General features: G+C 47.4%; 1 protein-coding gene across 2 annotated transcripts; it reads right to left on the bottom strand.

Moving 5' to 3' along the window:
• Window positions 1-22,211: 22,211 nt before the first annotated feature.
• Window positions 22,212-23,593, bottom strand: LOC133892502 (phosphoglycerate mutase-like protein AT74H). 2 transcript variants are annotated; one of them, XM_062333327.1, is made up of 3 exons: window positions 22,984-23,593; window positions 22,478-22,892; window positions 22,212-22,395 (listed from the first exon to the last, which is right to left on the bottom strand). In XM_062333327.1, the coding sequence occupies exons 1-3, from the start codon at window positions 23,489-23,491 to the stop codon at window positions 22,308-22,310; spliced, it is 1,011 nt and encodes a 336-aa protein (XP_062189311.1). In that variant the 5' UTR covers window positions 23,492-23,593; the 3' UTR covers window positions 22,212-22,307. The 2 variants fall into 2 exon arrangements, with proteins under 2 accessions (XP_062189311.1, XP_062189312.1); XM_062333328.1 differs by having other exon boundaries at window positions 22,212-22,391.
• Between the last annotated feature and the right edge of the window lie 271 nt (window positions 23,594-23,864).

Raw genomic sequence — 23,864 nt, 5'->3', positions numbered from 1 at the left:
TGAGAAGGAAACGTCGGTAATAAAAGGTCGCTATTGCCGACTTTGTCATTGTGGAGGAAGGTAGTAATATGAGTCGGCAATAGAGCTACTACCCGGTTACAAAGAAGAAGAAAACCATTAAATCTGAGGTTAGCGATAAATAGGATTATCGGATTTATCGGAATTCTATCGGCGATACACAAAAATTTTTGGACAAAATTTGAAAAAAGAGAGCTCAATTTATCTACAAAATCACATAGATTACATCCAAATTATTTGATATAAAAATAACACATAAATGAATTAGAATTGGAGGGGTAGTTTGGCGGCCTGCGGGCTGACGTTTTGTTGCTGGCGTGTTGGATCCAGGAATAAAATACGCCAAATTCAAAAACTACCGAAATTTTTGGCCGATAAGTAAATTTACCGGGCCTCGCCGATAAACAGGATTATCGGGTTTATCGATTTTTTTTTGGCGATAAATTTTTCACAGGGCGATAGCGACAGCGACCGTGACAGCAGCAACGATGACGGATATAGCGTATACCAGCTACTACGTGCCACCTATGTCGTCATCCACTGAGAATTTGGAGGCCCTGTGCTAGGGTTCAGTTCGTCTAGCATAGTGTCGTGCAGACCCTCGGTGTAGAATGCATTGACATAAGCGGCAGTGAAGTGGTGATCGCCTGCGTATAGTCGTGGACGAAGTGGCGGTGACCTTCGCTCCGCTACGACATCTCTCATGATCGGGTAGATCGTGTATACATGTATGGGAGAAGCTAAACCTCACAGTATCGATAACCCATGAGGTGCTGGCTTCCTCTCATCTATATAGGTGCATCACATAGCGGGACCGCTACCAAAGTTTGTTGACTGTGTTACTCAAAAGAATGTAGGCAAAGCATTTCCTATTTTAAAAATGTCAAAGCATGATAGCTTCTAGAGTAAATTTCAAAAACTACAACTATTTTGATACATATTATAAAAAACTACAACTTCTATTGCTCATTTAAAAAACATACAACTAATTTAACACATATTAAAAAAACTATAATTTTTTCATCGTGAGCCCACCTGTCATCCTTTGGCAATAGGTGGGCTCACAATTAATTCTCATATTACATACTATAGAGGATGACATGTGGATTCACGTGAGAAAGTTGTAATTTTTGCAACATGTGTTAAAATAGTTGTAAATTTTTGAAATGAACATAAGAAGTTGTAGTTTTCTGTAACATATGTCAAAATACTTATAGATTTTTGAATTTTACTCTAACTTTTACTACACAGCATCATCTGTATAGTATTTCTTGAAATAAAATTTTTAATTGTATCTTAATAGTTAATCTTTCTCACATCATCTTCAAGTTCTACTATTCCTAATCCATTAAGAAACGGAGGTAGTAACTGGTTTCACCGTACTCATATATCCTTTTGGACACTCATCATGCTTGCTGGCATCTTTAATATTCCAAAATGCTCTACACAGAGAATTGATGAGGGCCGTGCAAGGCTACCAATTTGATGAATTTTTTTCTTCCATCTTTCCTATAAGTGAGGTATACATACATGTATAAAAAACATTCATGCATAGCTGAAGCAAAGTGTTGGCACATGCTGTATTCGATCTTGCTGTAGAACAAGATCGATCAATCCGGATTGGTCGCTTGCTCATGATGACCTATTTCGTCAGAAATTCAGTTAACCCATTAGAAATTAAGCGCCACGTAAATTTGCACTTAACTATTATTAGTTACACGATGCTTTCATGGAGTATAGTACATCTCCATTGCAGCTAGCTAGGTTGGTCGGCACGAGCTACAGAAAATTTAGACATTGACACATTAGTTAGCGTCGAAGGTTCTTCCTTAATTTGTGGCATATCGATGTAAAACTTTATAGGGCTACAGTATACAGCACCACAACCAATTATATATAGTTTCAGTTTAATGCAAATTAACCTTGGAAATGAATCTTTTTTTAATTTCCCCAAGATATATGTGTATTGTTCAGTACTTGAATATGTAGCTCCTCTGATAAATGGATTAAAGGTGTGCTTTAGCATTTTTATCTTACCTAAAAAACCTTTTTTTCGGATAGTACGTACTCATTTGTTATGAACAAGAGAGATTTCTTGGCAAATTTAAGTAGTAGCGGCCTCATGTGTTGTATGAGAGAGAGAGAGAGAGAGAGAGAGAGAGAGAGAGAGAGAATTTGGCATGCATGAAGATGGTGTTTTTCCATATCCATACATCCTAGGAGATCACATAACCAGTGCATGCAGCATAAAGCATAAGCCACCTTCTCTAAGGAATCGGATCCTCTGACTTCACCGACGAATGAAGTCAGATGACTTCAAACCTCCGTGGACCGTTGGATCGTGGATGGATAGACTAAATGCACTGCTACAGTGTAACGGGAACAGTAAAAGCGATACAGTAAATTAACGGAACCGTTAATACAGTACTTTTGCGCCAGGGAACTGTTTATCTACTCACAATTTACTGTTCCCTCGTGACTTCGATCCGGATCCCTTCTCTAAAGGGGGCATGCATGCAGCTGGCCTTAATCACTTTGCATGCAGGAAACTAAACAGTTAGCACTAGGCTGTGAATGATTCTAAGCCCCTACAATCCAATATAGCACTACTAATGAATCCCCCCTCTCTCAAAACCCTACCCTGAAATTCTCATCCAATCCATTTTGGGTCTTGCTGCTGCTGCTTCTAGCATGCATCCACACATATGTACCTGGCCTGTATCATCTCCTATCATTTGCTGATTAATTTGAGCACTTCACAAAAGCTATATATGATACACACTAAGTATATATGTGTATTAGTATGTGATAAGGATTGAGGATAGCCAAGAATATTTAGTACTCCCTCCGATTGTAAATGTAGATCGTTTTAGATTTATACACAAGGATTAAAAAAGTAGATCAAATGATCTTGTTACCCTTTATTTATTCTGCATTGGAAAAGATAACTCATTCATTTGTGGGAGTGATAGCATTTATTAAACAAGGACAATAAGGGAACAAAAGAGAAAAAAGTGCATAGAAATTTGAGAATGACTTATATTTAGAGAATACTCACTCTGATTGTAAATGTAGGTTGTTTTAGCTTTTTCAACTATTCTCTAAATATAAGTCATTCTCGAACTTCTATGCACTTTTTTCTCTTTTGTTTCCTTCTTACCCTTGTTTAATAAATGCTACTATTCTCACAAATAAATGAGTTATCTTTTCCAATGCAGAATAAATAAAGGACAACAAGATCATTTAATCTACTTTCTTAATCCTTGTGCATAAGTCTAAAATGACCTATATTTGCAATCAGAGGGAGTAGTTGAGAAGGCTAAAATAACATACATTTATAATCAGAGCGAGTAGTATGCAGTAGCATGCATGCATCTTTGCAAGTAGTCAAGTTAGGGAGGTAGTGGTCATCTACTAAAGCAAATCACAATTCTCTCTCTCCCCCCTCCGTCCCTCCCTCCCTCGATCTCCAGTTAAATTGCTAATTTAGAGTTTTGACTTTAGACTTTTACATTTCTTTCGTACAATATGTCCAGATGACATTTACATTACTAGTTAGTTTATGATTCCATATGACTGCAGTTTTCTTTCCTACAATGACTTTAGACTTCATATTGTTCATAGACTGAAGTGAGCATAGCAATTGGCAAAGGGTTCATCATTCGTCTGTCCAGATGATTAAAATTGTCCAAATGGTCATGTCTAATGAGCTGGCACATGGTCTAGTACTATAGATACGGCCCAAGCACAGCATGACAAGTTGGGCTAGATTGGAACCGTGACACACCGGATTGGCACGATACGACTCGTAATGTTTTTCTATTTTTTCTTGAGTTTTTCTGATTTTTTAATTTTTCCTAATTTTTTCATGTGTTATCAGGCTTAATGGGTCAAAAAGATCGTCGGACCTACCGTGTCATGGGCTAGCATGGGCCGGCCATGACTTAGGTGGGCCGACAAGGCACGACTCGTTTGGCTAACGGATCTAACCGGGCAGTGCCTAAACGGGCCCAAGCCGTGCCGTGTCTGGTGGCCATTTGGCAAGGTCTGCAGATGACTACATTTGTGCATGTCTTTTTTTTTAAAAAAAAATTGTGCAGATATCTGCACAGTATTCCTTGCTAGTGATATGTAGTCAAAATCTTGCTGATACACTATTTTTTCTTCAAAATTTTGGATCTTATTATTGTCTAATATTTATAGTTATTGAACAATTATATACACCTAATTTGAAAATGCTGGGCCGCTACTATTTCGTGGCCTACTCTTTATTACTCTGTCTAGCTTGTTTTTTTACTCTGTCACCAAATAATTAAGAATTAACCCAAAATTTGCAGTTTTTATCTTTGTCTCTTGTTGCCAAACACATCTTTTCTATCAAAAGGAAAGGGTCATTAATTTTTTTCTCAGTGTAGTGAGGTGTTACTTATGCATCTACTAATCTAGAACCTAGCGCATTCTCAAATTAGCACATCTTTTTTTGCAAATCTCAAATTAGCACTTTGATAGTCAATTTAATCTGAAGTGTATATGCACCGATCAATCAGGTGGACAGGCGGTACCGGCGATACCGCGAGAAGATGAGGGCGGCGGAGGTGTCGTTCAAGGCGGTGGCCGGGGCCGGGCGGCGCAGGTGTACACAAGGCTGGCGCTGCGGGCCATGTCATGGTTCTTCCGGTGTCTGCGGGACGCGCTCGTGGCGCATGTGCGCGCGCTGAGAAAGGCCATGGGCGAGAGGGGCGGCGGCGCGGGGGCGGCAGCACCGGCAAGCGCAACCAAGGGGGGACACGCCGAGGCTCAAGGTGCTGGACCAGTTCCAGCAGCCAGGCGCCGTGGAGAACTACTCGTGGTGGCCGCAGCGCGGCCTGCCGGAGCGTGCCGTCGCCGTGCTCCGGGCCTGGCTCTTCGAACACTTCCTCCACCCGTACGGCGTCACTCCACTCTCGATCGATCACTGTATTTGCAATTTTGCATATCATGCATGCATGCACCAATTTGCTAACGGCCTGCAGATTAATTCTTTCGATCCCATGCATGTTCTAGTACTTTTTTTTATTAGGATTCGATGAACAGCCACTACTTGTCTACTAGCTTGTGGCAAATCTGTGGCCGGAGCAAACTAACCTGCAGGCAGACATACGCAAATTGGTGAACAAGTATCCAAATAATGTGGACAAACACTAATTGATTGTTGCAATTTGTCATATGGATCATTTTTAGATTTGTTATCACTTCAACTGAGAGATTTTATTTGATTAGTAATAAGTATAATGAGAAATTTGAATCGACTTTGGATGAGACAGTATGGTAGTCAAAGAATTGTTAAATTTGGCTATGTGTTTTGACAAGATTATGTTTTATTTTGGTGTATTCTAGCACATTATATGTGTTCATTTAAGGTTTTTAATCTTTTTTTTTGTGATTGCTAGATATGATTTAATCGTATGACTTCTTCTAGTGCGTTATCAAACACGGCACATTTGATCTTGCTATATATAAAAATTTGCTCATGGGTTCATGTCACTCTCATAAAGAAATTTCCATTATTTAATAGTGGCTATATCTCTCCGTACTTTGTGCAAATATTGTTTTTTTTCAAGAGGTTACATACAACATGAAGCTTGATATGGCCCTCACGTCGCCTTCTCTAGGCGACTCGGGGGCAACCTTGAAGCCTTACTCCCCACCCCGGGGGCAACCTTGAAGCCTTACTCCCCACCCCCGTGAGGCCTCTCGATGTGGCTGCTGCCGCCATCGCCGGCCGACAGTGGTGGCGGTGGTCATTGTCGATCCTCTCCTCTTCACTTCTTTCAACCCGGTTTTGTGCTCTCCCTGCTCTGGTGGCCATTGTCAGATCCGCACACCGGCGCCCCGGATCTGCGTGTGGACGACACCGGCGGCTGGATCTGCACTTCGGCCCCGTCCAACGGTGCGTCAATGGACGGTTCTTCACACCAGCTGTGCGACCTGTGCCCGGCGGCTAGTCCTTCGCAGCGGCGACGGTCGGTGGTCGGTGTTGCTCTTTCTCGGCAAACTATGGTCGGATCTAAGTCACGGTGGTGCACTACGGCCAGATCTGAGCCCTCGGGCGTCGTTCTCTTCTTGGAGGCAGTGCGGTGGTATTCCCTACCAATCCTAGGAGGGCCTTCAGGTGAAGATCCATGTTCGATGTTTTGGATTGGTCGATGGCGACATCTTTATTAATCTGCAGGTATCCTTTATTGCGCAATTCGACCTTTTTGGACTCGGCTACCTGTTCGGTCCAAACACCTGCTGGCATACCGCCTACTAGGTCCGACCACCTGCTCAAAGCCCAACTGATCGGTTCAACCATGTGTTCGAATTTGACCCGTCCTTCCACCTACTCGGAGACCAACTCCTTGATTCAACCTCATGCTCGAATTTGACCATTCATTACTCGGTCTGACCACCTACTCGGAGACCATGTGCTTGAAGTCAACCATCTGTTCGGGGTTGATCACCTGGTTGAAGACCATCCAGCCTCAAGTCATCTGGTCGGAGACACCTGCCTGAAGATCACCTAGTTGAAGATAACTTTAGTCAGAGACTACTTGCTCGGTTCGACCACTCCCACATATTTGACCCAGTTCGATGATTCTCTAGTGATTCTCTAGGGTAAAACTCTATTAAGGAAGTAATTCTATTGAGAAAGTGATTCTATAAAGGAAGTGAATTAGAGAAAGCTAGATTTTCAACTCCTAACATCTAGTTTATTTTAAGGAATCACTCACACAGAATCACTTTAGAAGCTAAAATCTATAAATTACAGTTTCTACCTTAAAAGCTGATTTAAGAGCTCTACAAAACTAGCCCTTAGAGTCGCTAAAGAACAGCGGTGGCTTCGACTCTGTTTATCTTCAACTCCGAGCTCTCCACAACAGGTGTTGTTCTCGGCAGTTCTCAGCAACTCCGTGGCTCATCGGTTGGCCAGCTTATGGTCATAGTCTGTTCATTTACTGCAGAGTTGTTGATTGTTTGTTTCTTGTAATAGCGCCTTAAACCAGGCAGCCAGCTCTGTATTTTTATTTTCGGCAGCTATCCACTTGGTTAGTTGCGTTGTGCAAAACAATCGCACTCTCCTGTAGTACACTCACGCCTGCGCAAAGCTTTTGCATGTTCACAAAACAATAAGGACTTACGGCTGTCCATGTGATGATCGGATGCATCGAGCAGCGACGACTTTCATCTGTATACCCAAACATTTTTATAAAATACTCACAATATGACAAAGTAGTTGTTCGGAAAAATAAGCTAGCCTGAGAATAATGGTTGAAGAGTATCATTCAAGTCCCCCGGAGCCTTGATCTACGGGTCCCTAGCTAAAGGCTCGACCTCCGAGGTCGTCAGGTCCCTTCACGGTACCTCTTCGTACCTACGAAGCCTTTCCATAGCTTAACTAGCTCAGCCTCCTGAAACCTCGGTCCCCTGAAGCCTCAGCCTCCCAAAGGCTCTGTCTCCCCGAAGCCCCAGTCTTTCGGAGCCCTGCTTCTCAAAACATTCACCTCCCGGATCCATGCCTTCCGAGGCCCTTCGTCTCGAGATGATCGAGCCACCTTCCCGAAGATAGCAGGGTGATTCAGCAATCCCTGAGAAGTTCTACCAAAAGGGGAGCACCGGTCGTGCTTTGCCTGTCAAGAAGTGACCGGTATTAAAGGCCTAGGCTGATAGACGCCACTCTGACACCTTGGCGTAATGGAGGCTATCCTGACACCCCTGACATTGCTGCGCCGGGCCGCAATTGGCGACCGGCTCGCCGCACTGGAGGGGGCAGGCACCATGATAGTTACCACGGTGGATATTTACGTCCCCAATAGGGTAGAAAGTAGTTATCCGGGATAAGGTCCAGTAATTCGATCAGGTCCCAGATATTCGTATATTATGATAACTTGTACGCCAAGCTACACATGACTCTATAAATAGAGGGCCATGGTCGTCTGGGAAAAGGGCGCGCGGAGAAAAGACAGACACAGAGCACGAATCACAGCAAACCTCTGATTCTCCCCCCCCCCCCAGATTGATCCATTTTCCTACCATCAATATACTCGTGGTGTTCATTCCTCTCAAACTTCGTCTCCAAGCTTAAGTCTCCTTTTTAGAAAAAACTCTCACCGTATTTGCTGGGCAAGATGAACTCTTGCTCCAACAGTGGTGCCGTCCGTGGGGATTCGAACACAGAAGTGCTAAGAGAGGTAGGAATCCACCAATAAAACCACCAGAAAATCGGCTAAAGCCGCCGTACCCACCGTTGCAAGCATGCAACCATATGCAGGGCTGCCTCGGCCATACGCATCGTACGTATGCTCCAACCCTGCCGCTGTGTGGGATGGCATTCCTCCGACCTTGGCCAACCCAGAACCCTGGGTCAGTGCAGGAACTCCAGATGGCGCAGAGGCCTTCCAACCCCTACACAACGAAGACCTCACCGCCTCAGGAAAAGATGCGGCCGAAGCCACAATCAAACAGACCTCCTTCCAATGGTTCTGGACGGTCCAGCCTAGGAATGCAATCGACTAGACTTGGTCCCCAGGTATCCCATTCAACCACACCTGGAATACCCCGAGTGAGCCAACATCTTCGGAAAGTCTGTCCACCCAGCGCCCTCCTTGGGCCCCTCAGGCAAGAAAGGGTTCCAAGGAGACGGAGGGCTCCGGGAAGCACGGATCCCGCCAGCGCCTCCGATGTCGCCCTCGCAATGCCAACCGCGCGTAGGGAACCCCAAGCCTGTCTCGTCCGGGGAGGCATAGTTAGAACCACTTCGACTTTGAAAACCGGTTCACCGGGCGGCCTCAACGGTCTCCCAGGGGGGGAGGAAACCCTAGGAAAACCACCGGCTCTGGGGCGCACCGCCTTTGGTAGCGACCCCAATGACAATTCCAAGCTCCGGTGCCCCCGGAGACATACAGGTGCGTCCTGCACGGACCCGGGCGCGGCCACAACACCAACGATTATCGCATCCTCATTACCTTCCGGGAGGAATACCTCGGAAGGCAAGCCAAAAACCTGGCCGCAGAAGGAGCTAGCGAAGGACGACACAAAGTTCGGGGGCCTGGGGCAAACTCCCGGGAGAATCCCCAGCCCCTCAACATTGCACCATCACCACCAACCCTGCTATCAACGGTACCATACCGAGTAACGAGAACTGAGTTGGGGACACGCCGTCGCCAGGATCTGGATGGGTTACCTCTAGAGCCAGGCAACGGCTAAAGATGGAGGAGGTCAAGCTCTGCCTCCCCCAACCAGCCTTCGACCACGCCTCCCGCATGCCACCGCCAGGCTCCGAACGGGTTACCTACGGAGCCAGGCAACGACTAAAGGTGAAGGAGGTCAAGCTTCACCTCTCCCAGCCTAGCCACGGGCTTCAAGGCCGCCAAGCCTCACAATAGAGGCCTCATTCCTACAAAGGTGCGCCCACTGTTAACTACCCAATAGTCTACCTAGTGATCCGTCTTTCATGCGGCAATGTCAGAGTTTGTTGGGGGCCTCCAACTATATTGTTAGAAGTTTTTTTTGCAATAGATAGCTGCTAAGTAGATGCAGTAGAATTTAAGTTACATTCTCATTTAGAATGAGCAGTTGTTTAACCTAGCTGTGTTTCATGCTACAAATAGCTTCTTGTTGCCAACAATAGACTACAAAACTTAGCTAGTATAACCATGCAAAATTCCTGCACTCCTGCGGACGTATCATGCCTAGGTCGCCTGGGGGGTGAGACTACCCAGGTTTCCTGGAAGGCATTGTGTGGCCTCAGAAGTATAATTACCACGTATTAAGGGATTTCCTTGATAGACTGTGTTGCGGCGCCCTCGGGGGATTTCTCCGGAGGCGTGACAAGCCCACGCACCAGTAAGCATCGCTTGTCCACACCTAAGGTCACCTGAAAAGGTTTCTCGGAGGGTAGGCTTTGCCCTGGTGGGAAGTGAAGCCTACACACCGCGGGCATAGCATGCCTAGGTCACCTGGAATGCAAGATTGCCTAGGTTTTCTGAAAGGTATTATGTCGCCTCGATAGTGTGTAGATGCCAGTTATCAAGGGATTTCCTTGGTAATGTAGTTGAGACTCCCTCGGGGGATTTGTCCGGAGGTGTGGCAAGCCCACGCACCAGTAAGCATCGCTTGCCTAAACCTAAAGTCACTTGAAAAGGTTTTCCGGAGGGTAGGCTTTGCCCTGGTCGAAAGTGGAGCCCACACACCGCAGGCGTAACATGTCTAGGTCACCTGGGGGGCAAGACTGCCCAGGTTTTCTGGAAGATATTGTGTAGCCTCGATAGTGTGTGGACGCCGCATATCAGGGGACTGCCCTGATGTGAGGATGCAGTGCTCTGAGGAATGTTGTCGCAAGGAATCCTCTCTGCTCGACATGTTTATATACTGCGGGCGCCGCTTATGCCTAGGTCACCTGCAAGGTAGATTATGCCCAGGGTGTCCTGGAAGACATTGCACACCTTCGGTCATATAAATGCCACGCGCCAGGGCACATCCTTGGTGGACAGTGTTGCGGTGAACCCTGGGCGTTTCGTTGGGAGCACGTCAAGCCCACACACCGCGGGCGTAGCATGCCTAGGTCATTTGGAAGGCAAGACTACCTAGGTTTTCTGGAAGGTATTGCGTAGCTCCGATAGTGTGTAGGGCATTCGGCATTAATACATGCCAAGGAACCTTACCAAAAACCTCTGGTAAAAACGGAGAGCTTTGCCAAAAACCTCCGGTAAAAACGGAGAGCTTTGCCAAAAATCTCTGGTAAAAACGAAAAGCTGCACCAAAAATCTCCGATAAAAATGAAGAGCATCACCAAAAACCTCCGGAAAAAACGGAGAGCTTTACAAACCTCCGGTAAAAACTGAGAGCTTTACCAAAAAAAACCTCCCTTAAAAACGGAGAAGCGTTACAAAACCTCCGGTAAAAACGGAAAACCCTATAAAACCTCCGGTAAAAATGGAGAACTTTACCAAAACCTCCAGTAAAAACGGAGGCTTTCACCAAAACCTCCCGTAAAAACGGAGAGCTTTACAAAACCTTCGGTAAGAATGGAGAACCTTTCACAGGCCTCCGGCAAAAACAGAGGGCCTTTTCCAAACCTCCGCACAACGGAGATCTTTCACAAAAACCTCCACACCACGGAGAGACTTCCGAAAAACCCCGGCGATGGAGATGTTTCTTCGAAAACTACACTGGGCTAAAATTTTTGGAAAAGACCTAGCGGGAAAGGTACCTCGGCATCTTGAAGGCTAATGCCTCCGTACCAAAAGAAGTACACAACCCACTAGCCTCTTAAGAGGCATAACATGCCAATCAAAGGGGTATAAAAATCCCCCTCCCTGCAGGGGAAGGTATGACCCGCGTGACTCCGAAACACGCATGGTAAAAGATAAAATCATTACCCTACCATCTCCTTTAAAGACACATTTCATACGTCATTTTTGTTATACTAACATTCAATAAAAGCCCACGTTACGTGGCATGGGAAATATAGTGGAACCCCTGACTATCCATTATAGGGACAGTAAGGCCAGGCAGCGGCTAAGGGCTGAGGGGGTCGCAGACCCTCTCTTCCGCCTGGCCTTCGACCTCGCCTCTGACGTGCCGTCGCCAGGCTCCAGATAGAATACCTTCGGAGCCGGACAGCGGCTAAGGGCCGAGGGGGTCGCAGACCCTCTCTTCCGTCCGGCCTTCGACCTCGCCTCCGACGCGCCGTCTCTAGGCTCCAGATAGAATACCTCCAGAGCCGGGCAGCGGCTAAGGGCCGAGGGGGTCGCAGACCCTCTCTTCCGCCCAACCTTCGACCTCACCTCTAACACGCCATCGCCAGGCTCCGGACAGAATACCTCCTGAGCCGAGCAGCGGCTAAGGGCCGAGGGGGTCGCGGGCCCTCTCTTCCACCCGGCCTTCGGCGTCGCCTCCGACGCGCCGTCGCCAGGCTCCGGACAGAATACCTCTGTAGCTAGGCAGCGGCTAAAGGCCAAGGGGGTCGCGGACCCTCTCTTCCGCCCGGCCTTCGGCGTCGCCTCCGACGCGCCGTCGCCAGGCTCCGGACAGAATACCTCCTGAGCCAGGCAGCAGCTAAGGGCTAAGGGGGTTGCAGGCCCTCTCTTCCGCCCAGCCTTTGGCCTCGCCTCTGACGCGCCGTCGCCAGGCTCCGGATAGAATACCTCCAGAGCCAGGTAGCTCCTAAGGGCCAAGGGGGTCGCGAACCCTCTCTTCCGCCCGGCATTCGACCTCGCCTTCGACACGTCGTCGCCAGGCTCCGGACATAATACCTCCAGAGTCGGGTAGCGGCTAAGGGTCGAGGGGATCGCGGACCCTCTCTTCCGCCCGGCCTTCGGCCTCGCCTCCGACGCGCCGTCGCCAGGCTCCGGACAGAATACCTCCGGAGCCGGGCAGCGGCTAATGGCCGAGAGGGTCGCAGACCACCTCGCTTGCCTAAGCCTTCGACTGCGCCTCTAACACATTATCGTCTTCTACCCAGGCAGTTGCTAAGGAACCTGAAGGGTCAAGGACCGCCTCCGGAGCTCATCTCCAGAGGTTCCAGAGGGACTTCGCTGAGTCGAAAATCTGGAACAAATTAGGAAGAAGTACATAGTAACCAGAGACGACGAGATCGCCACTACTCCACCCGGTTCTCCTCAGTTAGCCTAAGTATCCACTGGTCGTCAGAAAAACTAGCCATCGCCTTCGAAAGGGACGAAGAAGTACGGTTAGGAGGCACGAAAGCACGCACGCATGCGGCTACCCAAGGTCCTCTCGCATTGCGATACGGAGGAAGACATGACCGTTCTCGAAGACCCACGTTATATTATTAAACAACCAGTACATCCAGGGGATACAAACTAAAACAACCGTAAAAAAAAATTGCCACAAGAAGATAGATCCCTGCGGAGCAAACCAAGGGAGAAAGAGTACAAGGTGACTAAGCTCAGCCGTGACATGGGTATATCATGGTGCCACCAAGTACGACATCCCGGTGACCGCCTTCACCTCCTACGGGTCCCGGCAGGGGCCACGCATGAGACGACATATGCGCCTCATCTGCGGCCTGCCGTTGCGGAAGCCGATACAGCGGCTTCCGAGTTGCCAGAGGATACTAAGGAGTCCGAGGAGGTCATAGGCGAAGCCCTCTCCCTCGCCTTCCTGGCCTCTTCCTGCTTCACCGCCGGCCCCATTGATGCTGGCTCACTCTCCCATAACAGGAGATCCCAGTCGATCTCCTCATCATCATCGGAGATATCGATGGTCTCGACAGGCATGCCCTTCCCGGCCAAAGGTCGGGCTAGGGTAGCGGACAACCGCCTCCCCTGTAGGGGAGGAGGCTGTTTCGCCTCCAACGCCTCTACCGACGACCGAAACAGCCTAGCTCCTGAAGGAGCTGTCGAGATCATCGATGTCTTCGAGGAGGATGAAGGGGAAGACGATGCCATACTCAAGTCAAGGATAACTGCTTGCTCATGGGCTGTGGAGGCTCCTACGTACCCGAGCCACGTAGGTCCAGAAGATGAAGCTGGACGAACGTCGCTGTGTCCTCCCATTAAGACTCTTAGGGTAGGGGGCCGTGGCCCTATCCGGTTTCTCTCTAACACGTGGTAGCACTCCACGACGAAATGCCTCATTTTCTCTCGTAGACATCCCGTTACATTAATGACCCTAACCTCTTTTGGCGTGTGACAGGATCGCGGGCACAAGACCCTAGTGACCCCTCGCATTATCTAGTCAGAACGCAACAGTGACACGTCTTGTCCCGCCAGGTGAGCGTACGGGATTCTCCAAACCTACACGAAACCTCTACTCTGGTGACTTCGAAAGACAGAGAATCACCGTCAAGCATCCTTGATACGACACTAGGCTGGAGTTGATTTTTTCTCTGCATCCTCTCCCCCCTCCAAAACGTCGAGGCCCGAGAATGAGGGGGTACTGTTTGGGGGAAAACAAGCCAGCCTGAGGATAATGGTTGAAGAGTACCATCCAAGCGCCCCCCCCCCCCCCCCCCCGAGCCTTGATTTACGGGTCTCCAGCTAAAGGATCGACCTCTAAGGTCGTCAGGTCTCTTCATGGTACCTCTTCGTACCTATAAAGCCTTCCCTTGGCTTAACTGGCTCAGCCTCTCGAAGCCTCGGTCCCTCGAAGCCTCAACCTTCCGAAGGCTCAACCTCCCGAAGGCTCGGTCTCCCTGAAGCCACAGCCTTCCGGAGCCCTGCTTCCCAAGGCATTCACCTCCCGGATCTATACCTCCCGAGGCCCCCCGCCTCAGGATGACCGGGCCACCTTCCCGAAGACAGCAGGGTGATTCAGCAGTCCCTGAGAAGATCTATCGAAAGAGGAGCACCGGTCGTGCTTTGCCTGTCAATAAGTGATCGGGATTAAAGGCCTAGGCTGATGGGTGTCACTCTGACACCTTGGCGTATTGGAGGCTATCCTGACACCCCTGACAGTGCGGCGTCGAGGCGCAATTGGCGATCGGCTCGCTGCATTGGAGGGGGTATGCACCACGATAGTTGCTATGGTGGATATTTACGTCCCTAATAGGGTAGAAATTAGTTATTCGGGATAAGGCCCAGTAATTCGGTCAGGTTTCAGATATTCGTACATTATGATAATTTGTACGCCAAGCTATACATGACCCTATAAATAGGGGGCTATGGTCGTCTGGGAAAAGGGCGCGCGGAGAAAAGACGGACACAGAGCACGAATCACAGCAAACCTGTGATTCTCCCCCTAGATCGATCCATTTTCCTACCATCAATATACTCGTGGTGTTGCTTCCTCTCAAAATTCATCTTCAAGTTTGAGTCTACTCTTTAAAAGAACTCTCACCGTATTTGCTGAAGCAAAACGAACTCTTGCCCCCAACAATAATCAAAATAGTAGCTAACAAAATATTTTGGCTTAAAAATTAATTTAATTCGCTCCGTAAAACTATCACTTCCCAGATTCACTCAATTGATACTAACATGCAACCCCTGTTATATCATATAGCCAAAATAAATCACGACTCATATTTATGATGGAAAAGAAAAATAGTCCCTCCATAGACCACGTGGTGTGATCGTGATAGTAAATACCAGTACACATTTAGTAAGCAACCTAGCAGACTTATAATTAAGGTGGGACCAACGCCACATTAAGAACATGACGTGGGCAAAGTTATCTGTTTATCATTTTAAGTGACATTTCTAGATAAAATATATCTAAGCAGAAAAGAATTTGATACCTATGACATTTGGCAACAGCACAACGACTGACATAGGTTATAAGATGTGAATATTGCCTTAGAATGTCCCTTGTTATTTTGAGATGTTGGTATAATAAGAACTTATTAATAGTATTTTGACTGTGATGTCGTAATTTTTTTATGAAAATAAACATTTAGATCTAGAACGAGACACAGTTAGAAAAAAATTTAAAATATAGAATGATATGTACACCCATTCTTTTAATGCTACGTCCGCCATTGCACCCAGATCCTACCACTCGGCCTTCGGATCAGACTTGTTTTTTTTATAAAACAATAGGATCGTCCCCTACTGGTTATATATTAACATTAAAAAAGAAATGTACAGTTAAAAACAAATTACCAACCAAAAACAAATACCAAAAAAAGCCCTAACAAAATTAATCTAAAGAAGCATGCTATTGGGACATATCATCCTTTCTAGAATCTTTAGCTCGATTAATAATACGAGCGAAATCTCTCTGGAAGAAGCTCCAAACAGCTTGAACAGTTGAAGTCAAATCATTGAAAACCCAGTCATTTCTTATTCCCCAAATGCTCCAGCACATAATTATGATAATTTCCATTATAAATGTAACAGCAAGTCTTTTCTTGAAGACCTTGAAGTCAGACCAGACTTGTTGACGTCTCCGTAGATTCCAATCTCAAACATATCTAACTCCAAGTCTGTTGAGAAGGAACACAGGAAAACATGAGCATGTCCGTAAATATGAAGGCACAAATCATATAAAATAGCTCACTTGTGTAGTCGGTGCTATAGGAAAAGTGGCTGAGGTCTTTGTTGACAACCGATTCCTTGACCCCTTTTTTTCTCTGCTGACTTTGGTTTGGAGGAGTTGACATTTGTCAGGTGTTGACTGTTCTCCTAGATTAATCAAAAGTAAGTTAAAATTACAAGCGAACTCTGGCAGCCCAGAAGCCTTTTGCATAGCAAGTTTAAATAACTTCTAGTTTTTTTAAAGCTTTATTGCTCTCTGATAGCTAAGTAACAGGTAGTCACTCCCTGATTTTATGGATTTAAGTCACATTGCGCACAATTGAAGCCAAAATAATTACCAACATCTTGAAAATCAACTGAAATCACCAAAATAATTAGCTGAGTGTTGTTTAGCAGTTACCTTTCGAATAAGGCTTGATGTGGTCATATTCAGAATAGAGGCACCCTTGGCAATCATGTAATTTCTTGCTAGGGATATTAGATCTTAGGAATTTATGTGCCCAAAAAATCCTCTTCATCGGGGTTAGGATATAAAAGAGATATGTTTGGCGGACAGGAAATATTGAAGTAGAATGCATAAAAATGCAATGTTTTGTACCCTGCAATTGAAATTACGTTTGATTGTGATCTAGATGAAACTGAAATTGCATCATTCCATGCTAATAAAGGGCCTGTTTAGATAAGCAGGATCCGGAAAAATAAAATGAGGTGGGGAGGTTACGTGGACAAACACTAATTGATTGTTTCAATTTGTCATATGGATCATTTTTAGATTGTTTATCACTTCAACTGAGAAATATTTTGTTGATTAGCAATATGTATAATGAGAAATTCGAATCTACTTTCTGGATGAGAAAGTATGGTAGTTAAAGAATTGTTAAATTTGGCTATGTGTTTTAGCAAGATTTTGTTTATTTTGTTGTATTCTAGCACATTATATATGTTCATTTAGGGTGTGATTACTTGCCTGCACGAGAGCAACCTAGCTCGGCCAATGCGTATAATCTCAAAGAGAAGTGTGTTTGGTTGCCCGCATACACTATGTCATCCTGGTCCGATGGATGCAAATGTATGCCCGCAGGCTTTCTTGGCGGTGCAGGTTTCTGCATCCGCTCATGCAGGCAGATCCACTTCAATGTCTCAAAATCATCTTTATATGAGCAACCAATTATAGTCTCAACTCTTGTATCCGCTCATACCGCTTTAGATTCGGTCAACCAAACAAAAACTCAGCTTAGCCTATTTAGATAGATACAACCAACCAAATACTCTTATTTTTAACAAATATGACCTCGCTCAGCCAGCATCCCCTCGTCCTGCATATATGATCCATGCAGGCAACCAATTACACCCTTAGCTCATTTAAGATTTTTAATCCTTTTTGTTATTGCTTGATATGATTTAGTCGTATGACTTCTTCTAGTGAGTTATGAAAAATGGCACATTTGATCTTGCTATATATATAGAGTTTTCTCATATGTTCATGTCACTCTCATATAGAAATTCCATTCTTTAATAGAGGCTATATCTCTCCTTACTTTGTGCAAATATAGTTTTTTAAGAAGTTACATACAACACGAAGCTTGATACGACCCTCGTGTCACCTTCCGTAGGCGACTCAGGGGGCAACCTCGAAGCCGTCGCTCCCCCACCCTTGTGGGGCCTCTCGGAGCGGCCGCTGCCGCCATCGCAAGACGGTGGAGACAACGGCACCGTTGCGGATTCCTCTCCCTACCCTCTCCTCCTCACTTCCTCCAACCCATCAATTTTGTGCTTGCCCTGCTCCAGTGGTCGTCACTAGATCCACACACAGACGACCAGATCTGTGCTCCAGCCCTATTCAGCAGCACCTCGGTGGACAGTTCTTCACGTGGGCGACGTCCGGCGACACGACCTGCCCTCGGTGGCCGGTCCTTCACGCCGGCGGCGGTCGGTGGCTGGAGTTGCTCTTTGGCGGCACATTGTGTCACGTCCCAAATTCCATAATCACATAATTAAGCATAATTATAATTCTTAAGCATTATGTTTAATTTTGTGTAATTCATTTTGTGACACTAATGTAATTCGTTTGAAATCATTTGGATGAGAGAAAGAAATTTGGGAGAGAAAATGATTGATTTCGCAGCAAAAATGAACCCTTTTCACTTACCTGTGGGCCCCACATGTGGACCCACTCCTCACCCACCCTCTCTCTCATGTGGGCAGCAGCCCACCTGCTCCCTCCTCACTCTCCCCCACACTCCACTCGTGCTCCCCTCCCTCTCACTCTCCCTCTCACTTCCTCTCTCTTTTCTTCCAAAATCCAAGCTCAAGAGAGGGATTTGAGGTGAGTATGTGGTACCATTGCGATCACAAGCTCACAAACATTCCATTCCTCCAATTTGTTTGCTCATTCCCGAAGGATTTGAGCCGGATTTGGTGTCTTTTGGTGTTAGGGTTGAAATGTGAAGAACACCGGATTTCTTCGTCTCCTGAGCTTTTCCCTCTGTTTTCTCCTTCAATAGACGGTCCACAACATTGGTAAAGGACTTTGGGTGAGTCCCCTAAACTCCCATGGCAAGAATCCGCCTTTTGGATGGTTGGATTTCGCATTTTGAGCTAGGATTGTGAAGTTCATGAGTTCTTGATGAATTAGAAGCAATAGCCGAGTTTTTGTAGATTTCGGCGTATGCATGTTGTCCTATGCGGTAGAGGGAGTCAATGTGATGCTCTAGGTCCAAGTCCCCACTCCAAATGTCGCCGGAATCGTTGCCGGTGAGCTCCCCAAGTGCCTTCGGCGACTCCCAGCGGTCTGACCGCCACCCCAGGCCGGTCAGACCGCCAGGGGCCAAAACTCTCTGTACTGGGGCGGTCCGACCGCGTTTCCGGCGGTCTAACCGTGAGACTTGGCGGTCTGACCGCCAGTGACCCTCTGTCTGACCGCTGTACACCCAGACAGCACATTTACTACTTGCTGAAACTTGTAAAATTCATAATAAATTCTCTGTAGCTCCAAAAATTATGAAATAAATTTTTTTGGTTTCATAATAACCTAATCTACCCATTAAAAATATCCCCAGCCATTAAATGATGAATTAAATTTCTAAGATTAATTAATTAGGTTAAAGCTTCATTAATTCACCGTTAATTCATCATAAGTCCAAAATTGATGAATCCAATTTTGCTAGTTTCCTTATGACTTGTTCTATCTAGGAAAAATGTTTTCATACATTATGTGCATATTGTGGCATATATTTGTACTTTATTCATACTCATTGCATTGCACGCGTTATTCTTTTTAGAGATCGCCGAACCAACGATTTCGGCGAGCGAGGTCGATCCCGAGGCGCCACACCTTTGTGAACCAGTGCATAAAGGCAAGCATCTATCATATTGAACCCTGTCGGTTGTATTGAATGGAGTCTAAATATTGATAAATTATGCTTATGTATAGGTTTGCATGTATATGAAGTCAATATTGGGTTTTGTTGGGTAGATCCTATGTTGAATTGCATTGTCTCTACTTTGATGTATTGTTGATCCATATCCTTGTAGCCTGGGTTTAATCATGCTAAGGTCTAACTTAAAAGTAATGCGAGATGCTTAGCAATGCATAGGTCCTCGGTAGAAGTCGAGCGGTGGAACATCCCATCGTTCGCGAGCTGTAGGTTAATTACCTTCACAATGATTACAATGTTGGGTCGATGATGTTGGTTGGTCGAGTGGTGAGTATGAGGTGAGATGTGGGCGGTGTTAGGGGTGCCATCTGCCCTCAAGGAAAGTCCGGGGGTCGTTCGGGAAGGGAACCCGGACACCGTAGGCCGCTTGCATCGTTTAAGGCCGATCGTCGGGGTAGTTGGCTTTAGCACTTACCTTACTCACCACATGCCGATCTAATGGTAAGGCGAGCCGAATACCTTCGCAGCTGTGGCTTTGTGGGGGCCTGAACAATGACGGTGTGAGCGGGCGGGCTTATAAGCGGTACTAGTTTGCTCCGGGAGTAGTTCTGGTACCGCCACGCCGAGCGTTGCATGTCGCACACGGTTGGGGCTGGTTGGGAAAGGTTGTCACGGGTACCCCCTTGTGTGCACTTTAGCGAGTGGCACAAGCCGTATGGTCCTTGTGTCGTGTGGGTACAGGAGTATCCCCTGCAGGGTGTATAAACAGTTTGAACTGCCGTGCTCTCGGTCATGAGCATGCTATTGTTTCAGTTGCACCCGGTCGTAGAGTTCTCGTGGTTGATTCGGTTGTATGGTTCGGAGATGTGGTTGTGGTTCGAATATGTGGGAGGTGGTCGAGATGGTACTTGTTATACATTGATACTAATGTGGTTTCAGTTTCATATGATCAGTTGGTAGTTGCAGGGTAGTTTCATATATGTTGGTTAAGTTAGTTGCTCACACATATGTCTAGGTTGCTTACCGCATATGTTTTACTTAACCTTGTGGCCTACTCTTGCTAACAGCTCAATGCATAATTCTTGGAGTCGAGATATTATATACCCACATTGTGTAAGACTTGCGAGTACCTTCGTACTCAGGGTGCTGCCCTTAAGTTGATGCAGGTTCACAGGTCGGCGAGGAAGAGGCGGTGTTTGGCTACTTTGTGCCTGCCGATCAGGGTGGCGGGCAGGAGTAGCACATTCTACTCCGAACTCGGTGTTCTTGATATGGAGCCTAAGGGCATGTGGCTCCATATCCTTTTGTTGTATGGTTTATTTTCTTCCGTTGCGTAGATCTTTTGTTGGTTAGGAGTTGAGGGGTTTTGTCTCCTCCTAGCTCGCTTTTGTTGTAAAACTGTTGAAATCAGTTGCATGCTTAACTTTTGTAATATAAATATTTATTACTTGCTCTTTATTAAGCTATGTTATGATGCACTATGTTGGAGGCATGTGTTCCGATCCTTGGGCACAAAATACGTGCCGGGACTGCCGGAATGGTATTCGGGTTAATCGTCGAGGTTGGATTATGAATAATGATCCGCCTGATGATTAATTTGAATACTGTTTGGACAGGTCCTCACACATTGTGGTTGGATCTGAGTCACGGTGGCGTACTACAACCGGATTTGAGTTGACACGGCACCCGACAACCTGTCTCTCCACGCCGGTGTTCCCGATGTCTGGCTCTACGCTTTGTCGGTGCCCGATAGTCAGTTCTTCATGTTCGCGGCATCCGAAGGCTAGATTTTGTTCGTCTGCAGTGCTCGATGTTTGGTTCTTCACGTCATCGGCATCTAGTGGCAACACATGTGCTGTAGCATGGCGCTAATGGCACAATGGCCTTGGCACGGTGGTCCGATGGTGCTGAGCGGCGGCTCGACCCCTATCCTGGTGGCACGACTTTCCTCGGATCTGCCCGTTGGCGTGCTCTGTCACGTCATGATACTTCTCCCCTGAGCCTGGTCGGCGTGCTCCATCTTTAGTAGCATCGACGTGGTGACCGCTCATGTGTTGAGTTGAGGACAATGCCTCGTTGCTCCCGTGTTTCGTCCATCTTGCTACTAAGCTTAGGGGGTGCCTCTTCTTGTCCTGGATTTCTATCATTAATGGTCAAAGGTCCTAGCATTGCATGCTCACCATGGTTACTCTCGATCACGGGCAGTTTGTGGTTCATTGTGCCACTGCTTCTATTCTTCTATCCCAAGTTCCGTGCAATGGTAATCTGCCACAATGTATAGGCTGTCTCCAAGTCTGATGCGATAGTGTGCCTTTGGTTGGAGCATGGTGTTGCTCTGTTCGGCGGTAAGATGGGTTTAGGAACACCAGGTGAAAGCCTAGTTTGCCGCTCTATCTGTGCCAGTGCTAGTACGCTCTCAAGCATCGTTCCTTTCTTGGAGACAATGTTGTGGTATTACCTGTCGATCCCAGGAGGGCCTTTGGGTGAAAACCCATGTCTGATGTTTCAGATTGGTCGACGACAACGTCTTTGGCATCGTTTCCTTCTTGGAGGCATCGACTTGGAGAGATCCTCTCCGCGTGTTTGGCTTTCTTTTGTTTCGGGGCGTTGTCGACCATCTCAGGTCTAGTCTAGCTAGGTAGATGGTTAAGATTTAGGGTCGTCTGTGCGGAACTTTAGCTAGGTAGTTTGCCGCTGTGTTGTGTGATTTTGCCTCGGTTTTTCCTCAATTAATAGGATAGACAGCTCTCTACATACATGAGTACTCAGGCTTGTGCATGTAAAACATGGAGGAGGTCGATGGAGTGGTGTCTCCAACAACATTATATTGCTTAAGCTGTGATAAAATACCCATTAATGGCCATATAAACAGCAGCATTATTATATTGCTTCATGCTTATATAATTCGTACAGAGCACAAATATTATTTTTTCCATATATCCTGTTTGCTCAATTATCTGAAATGTACATGCGAGTCGAAGAAGGACTGGCCGTTTGTCATGAAGCTGTAGTTGAGCTCTCCGGGCTTTGCCGTCTTCTGCCTGCATTTTCATTGTTGCATTGGTGTGCATTGATTTCTTCTGTTCACAGAAAAGATACGCAATAGTAGAGAGGAGTTCTGACCACATCTGATCTTGGAGCATCTCGTCGGTGAGCCCGAACGCCAGGAGCTCGTCGGCGGTGTGGTGCACGAGGAGGCTGTACCTCCCGCCGTCGCCGGTCTGCATGACGAGCGCGCCGCCGTTGTCGAGGTTGCTGAGGCCCTCGAACTGGCGCACGGTCCACTTGTACCATCTCATGAGGAAGACGCGGAGCGTGAGGCCGTGGGAGACGAGGACGATGTTCATGTTGGGGCTCCGCTGCCCGGGCGGCTGGAAGCGACCGATGTCGATGTCGGCGCGCAGCGTCTCCCGGAACCCCGTGATGCGGTCGTACACGTCCGCCGCCGACTCGCCGTTGGGGAACCGGTAGAAGAAGCGCCCGTACCGGCGCCGGATCTCCTTCTCCACGCGCATCTTCTCACGGTCCTGGAAGTTGCCTGCAGCCACCAACACCCATTCTTTTTGGCAAAAATAGCTGGTGGCTGACACGTGGGCCCAGTGGATAAGGCAAGCTAGGCGGGTGCATACCGAAGTCTTGCTCGCGGATGCGCGGCTCCTCGCGGACGCCGGCGATGCGGTGGGGCTCGAAGGCCCGCCCGATCCCGCGCAGCGTCTCCAGCGTGCGACGGTACGGCGACACGTAGAAGTACACCTTCCAGTCCTCGGCCCCCTCGTCGGACGAGACCAGCTGCCGCAAGCGGCGACCGCAGTCCTCGGCGTCGCGCCAGCCCTTGGCGGTGAGGCCGATCCGCGGGTCGGGGACGCGCGTGTAGGCGGCCTCGTCCACGTTCCCCTCGCTCTCCCCGTGCCGCACCAGCACGATCCGGCGGGGCCGGGGCGGAGGAGGCTGAGGCTGGTACGGCCAGGCGAGCTCTGGGAAGTACTGGAACTGTGCCTGCGCTTGCGTCTGCGCGCGGCGGAGCGGGACGCCGAGCGTGTCCTCGCAGCAGCGGCACCGCAGGCTGGTGCTGCTGCGGCGGCGCGCGCGCGGGAAGGGCGCGGATAACGCTGGGCACTTGCTGCTCGTCGCTGCCATATCTATGACTTGGTGCCTTGAGTTGCCTTGTGGCGAGGAGAGGAGAGGAGTGCGTCAACAGTCTCCCTCGTGTTGTCGTTCATGCCGCCTGCCTGTCCAGCTCCCTAGGATATTCCTTTTATTTAAGGGAGAAAAAATTCAAAAGAAAGAGGGAGAAAATAAAAAAAAATGTTTTGACAACACAGGGCTTGGCTCTACATATATGTACTCCTATTTACTTCCCTAAGAGCATCTCTAGCCGAATCTATATTCGGCTCCCCACCACTAGAAATAACAATTAAACCTAAAAAATCGGCTTTAGCCAACTCCCTACTCCCCTCGGTATTTTCTTAGCTCGCCTTTCTTCTCCGTGCATGTCACTTTTGTTGGACAA

The sequence above is a fragment of the Phragmites australis genome, chromosome 15 (assembly GCF_958298935.1).
Source record: "Phragmites australis chromosome 15, lpPhrAust1.1, whole genome shotgun sequence".
In the NCBI taxonomy this organism is placed as follows: domain Eukaryota; kingdom Viridiplantae; phylum Streptophyta; class Magnoliopsida; order Poales; family Poaceae; genus Phragmites; species Phragmites australis.
The sequence above is the reverse complement of the archived record's forward strand: the minus strand, read 5'-3'. Positions and strand labels throughout refer to the sequence as shown.

What these genes read in the sequence shown, in the direction of transcription:
- LOC133892502 (XM_062333327.1), bottom strand. Translation starts at nt 23,491, where the DNA reads ATGGCAGCGACGAGCAGCAAGTGCCCAGCGTTATCCGCGCCCTTCCCG. An exon ending in CATCCGCGAGCAAGACTTCG is followed by an intron (nt 22,893 to 22,983) that starts GTATGCACCCGC and finishes TGGTGGCTGCAG; the next exon opens with GCAACTTCCAGGACCGTGAG. An exon ending in ATGCTCCAAGATCAGATGTG is followed by an intron (nt 22,396 to 22,477) that starts GTCAGAACTCCT and finishes ATGAAAATGCAG; the next exon opens with GCAGAAGACGGCAAAGCCCG.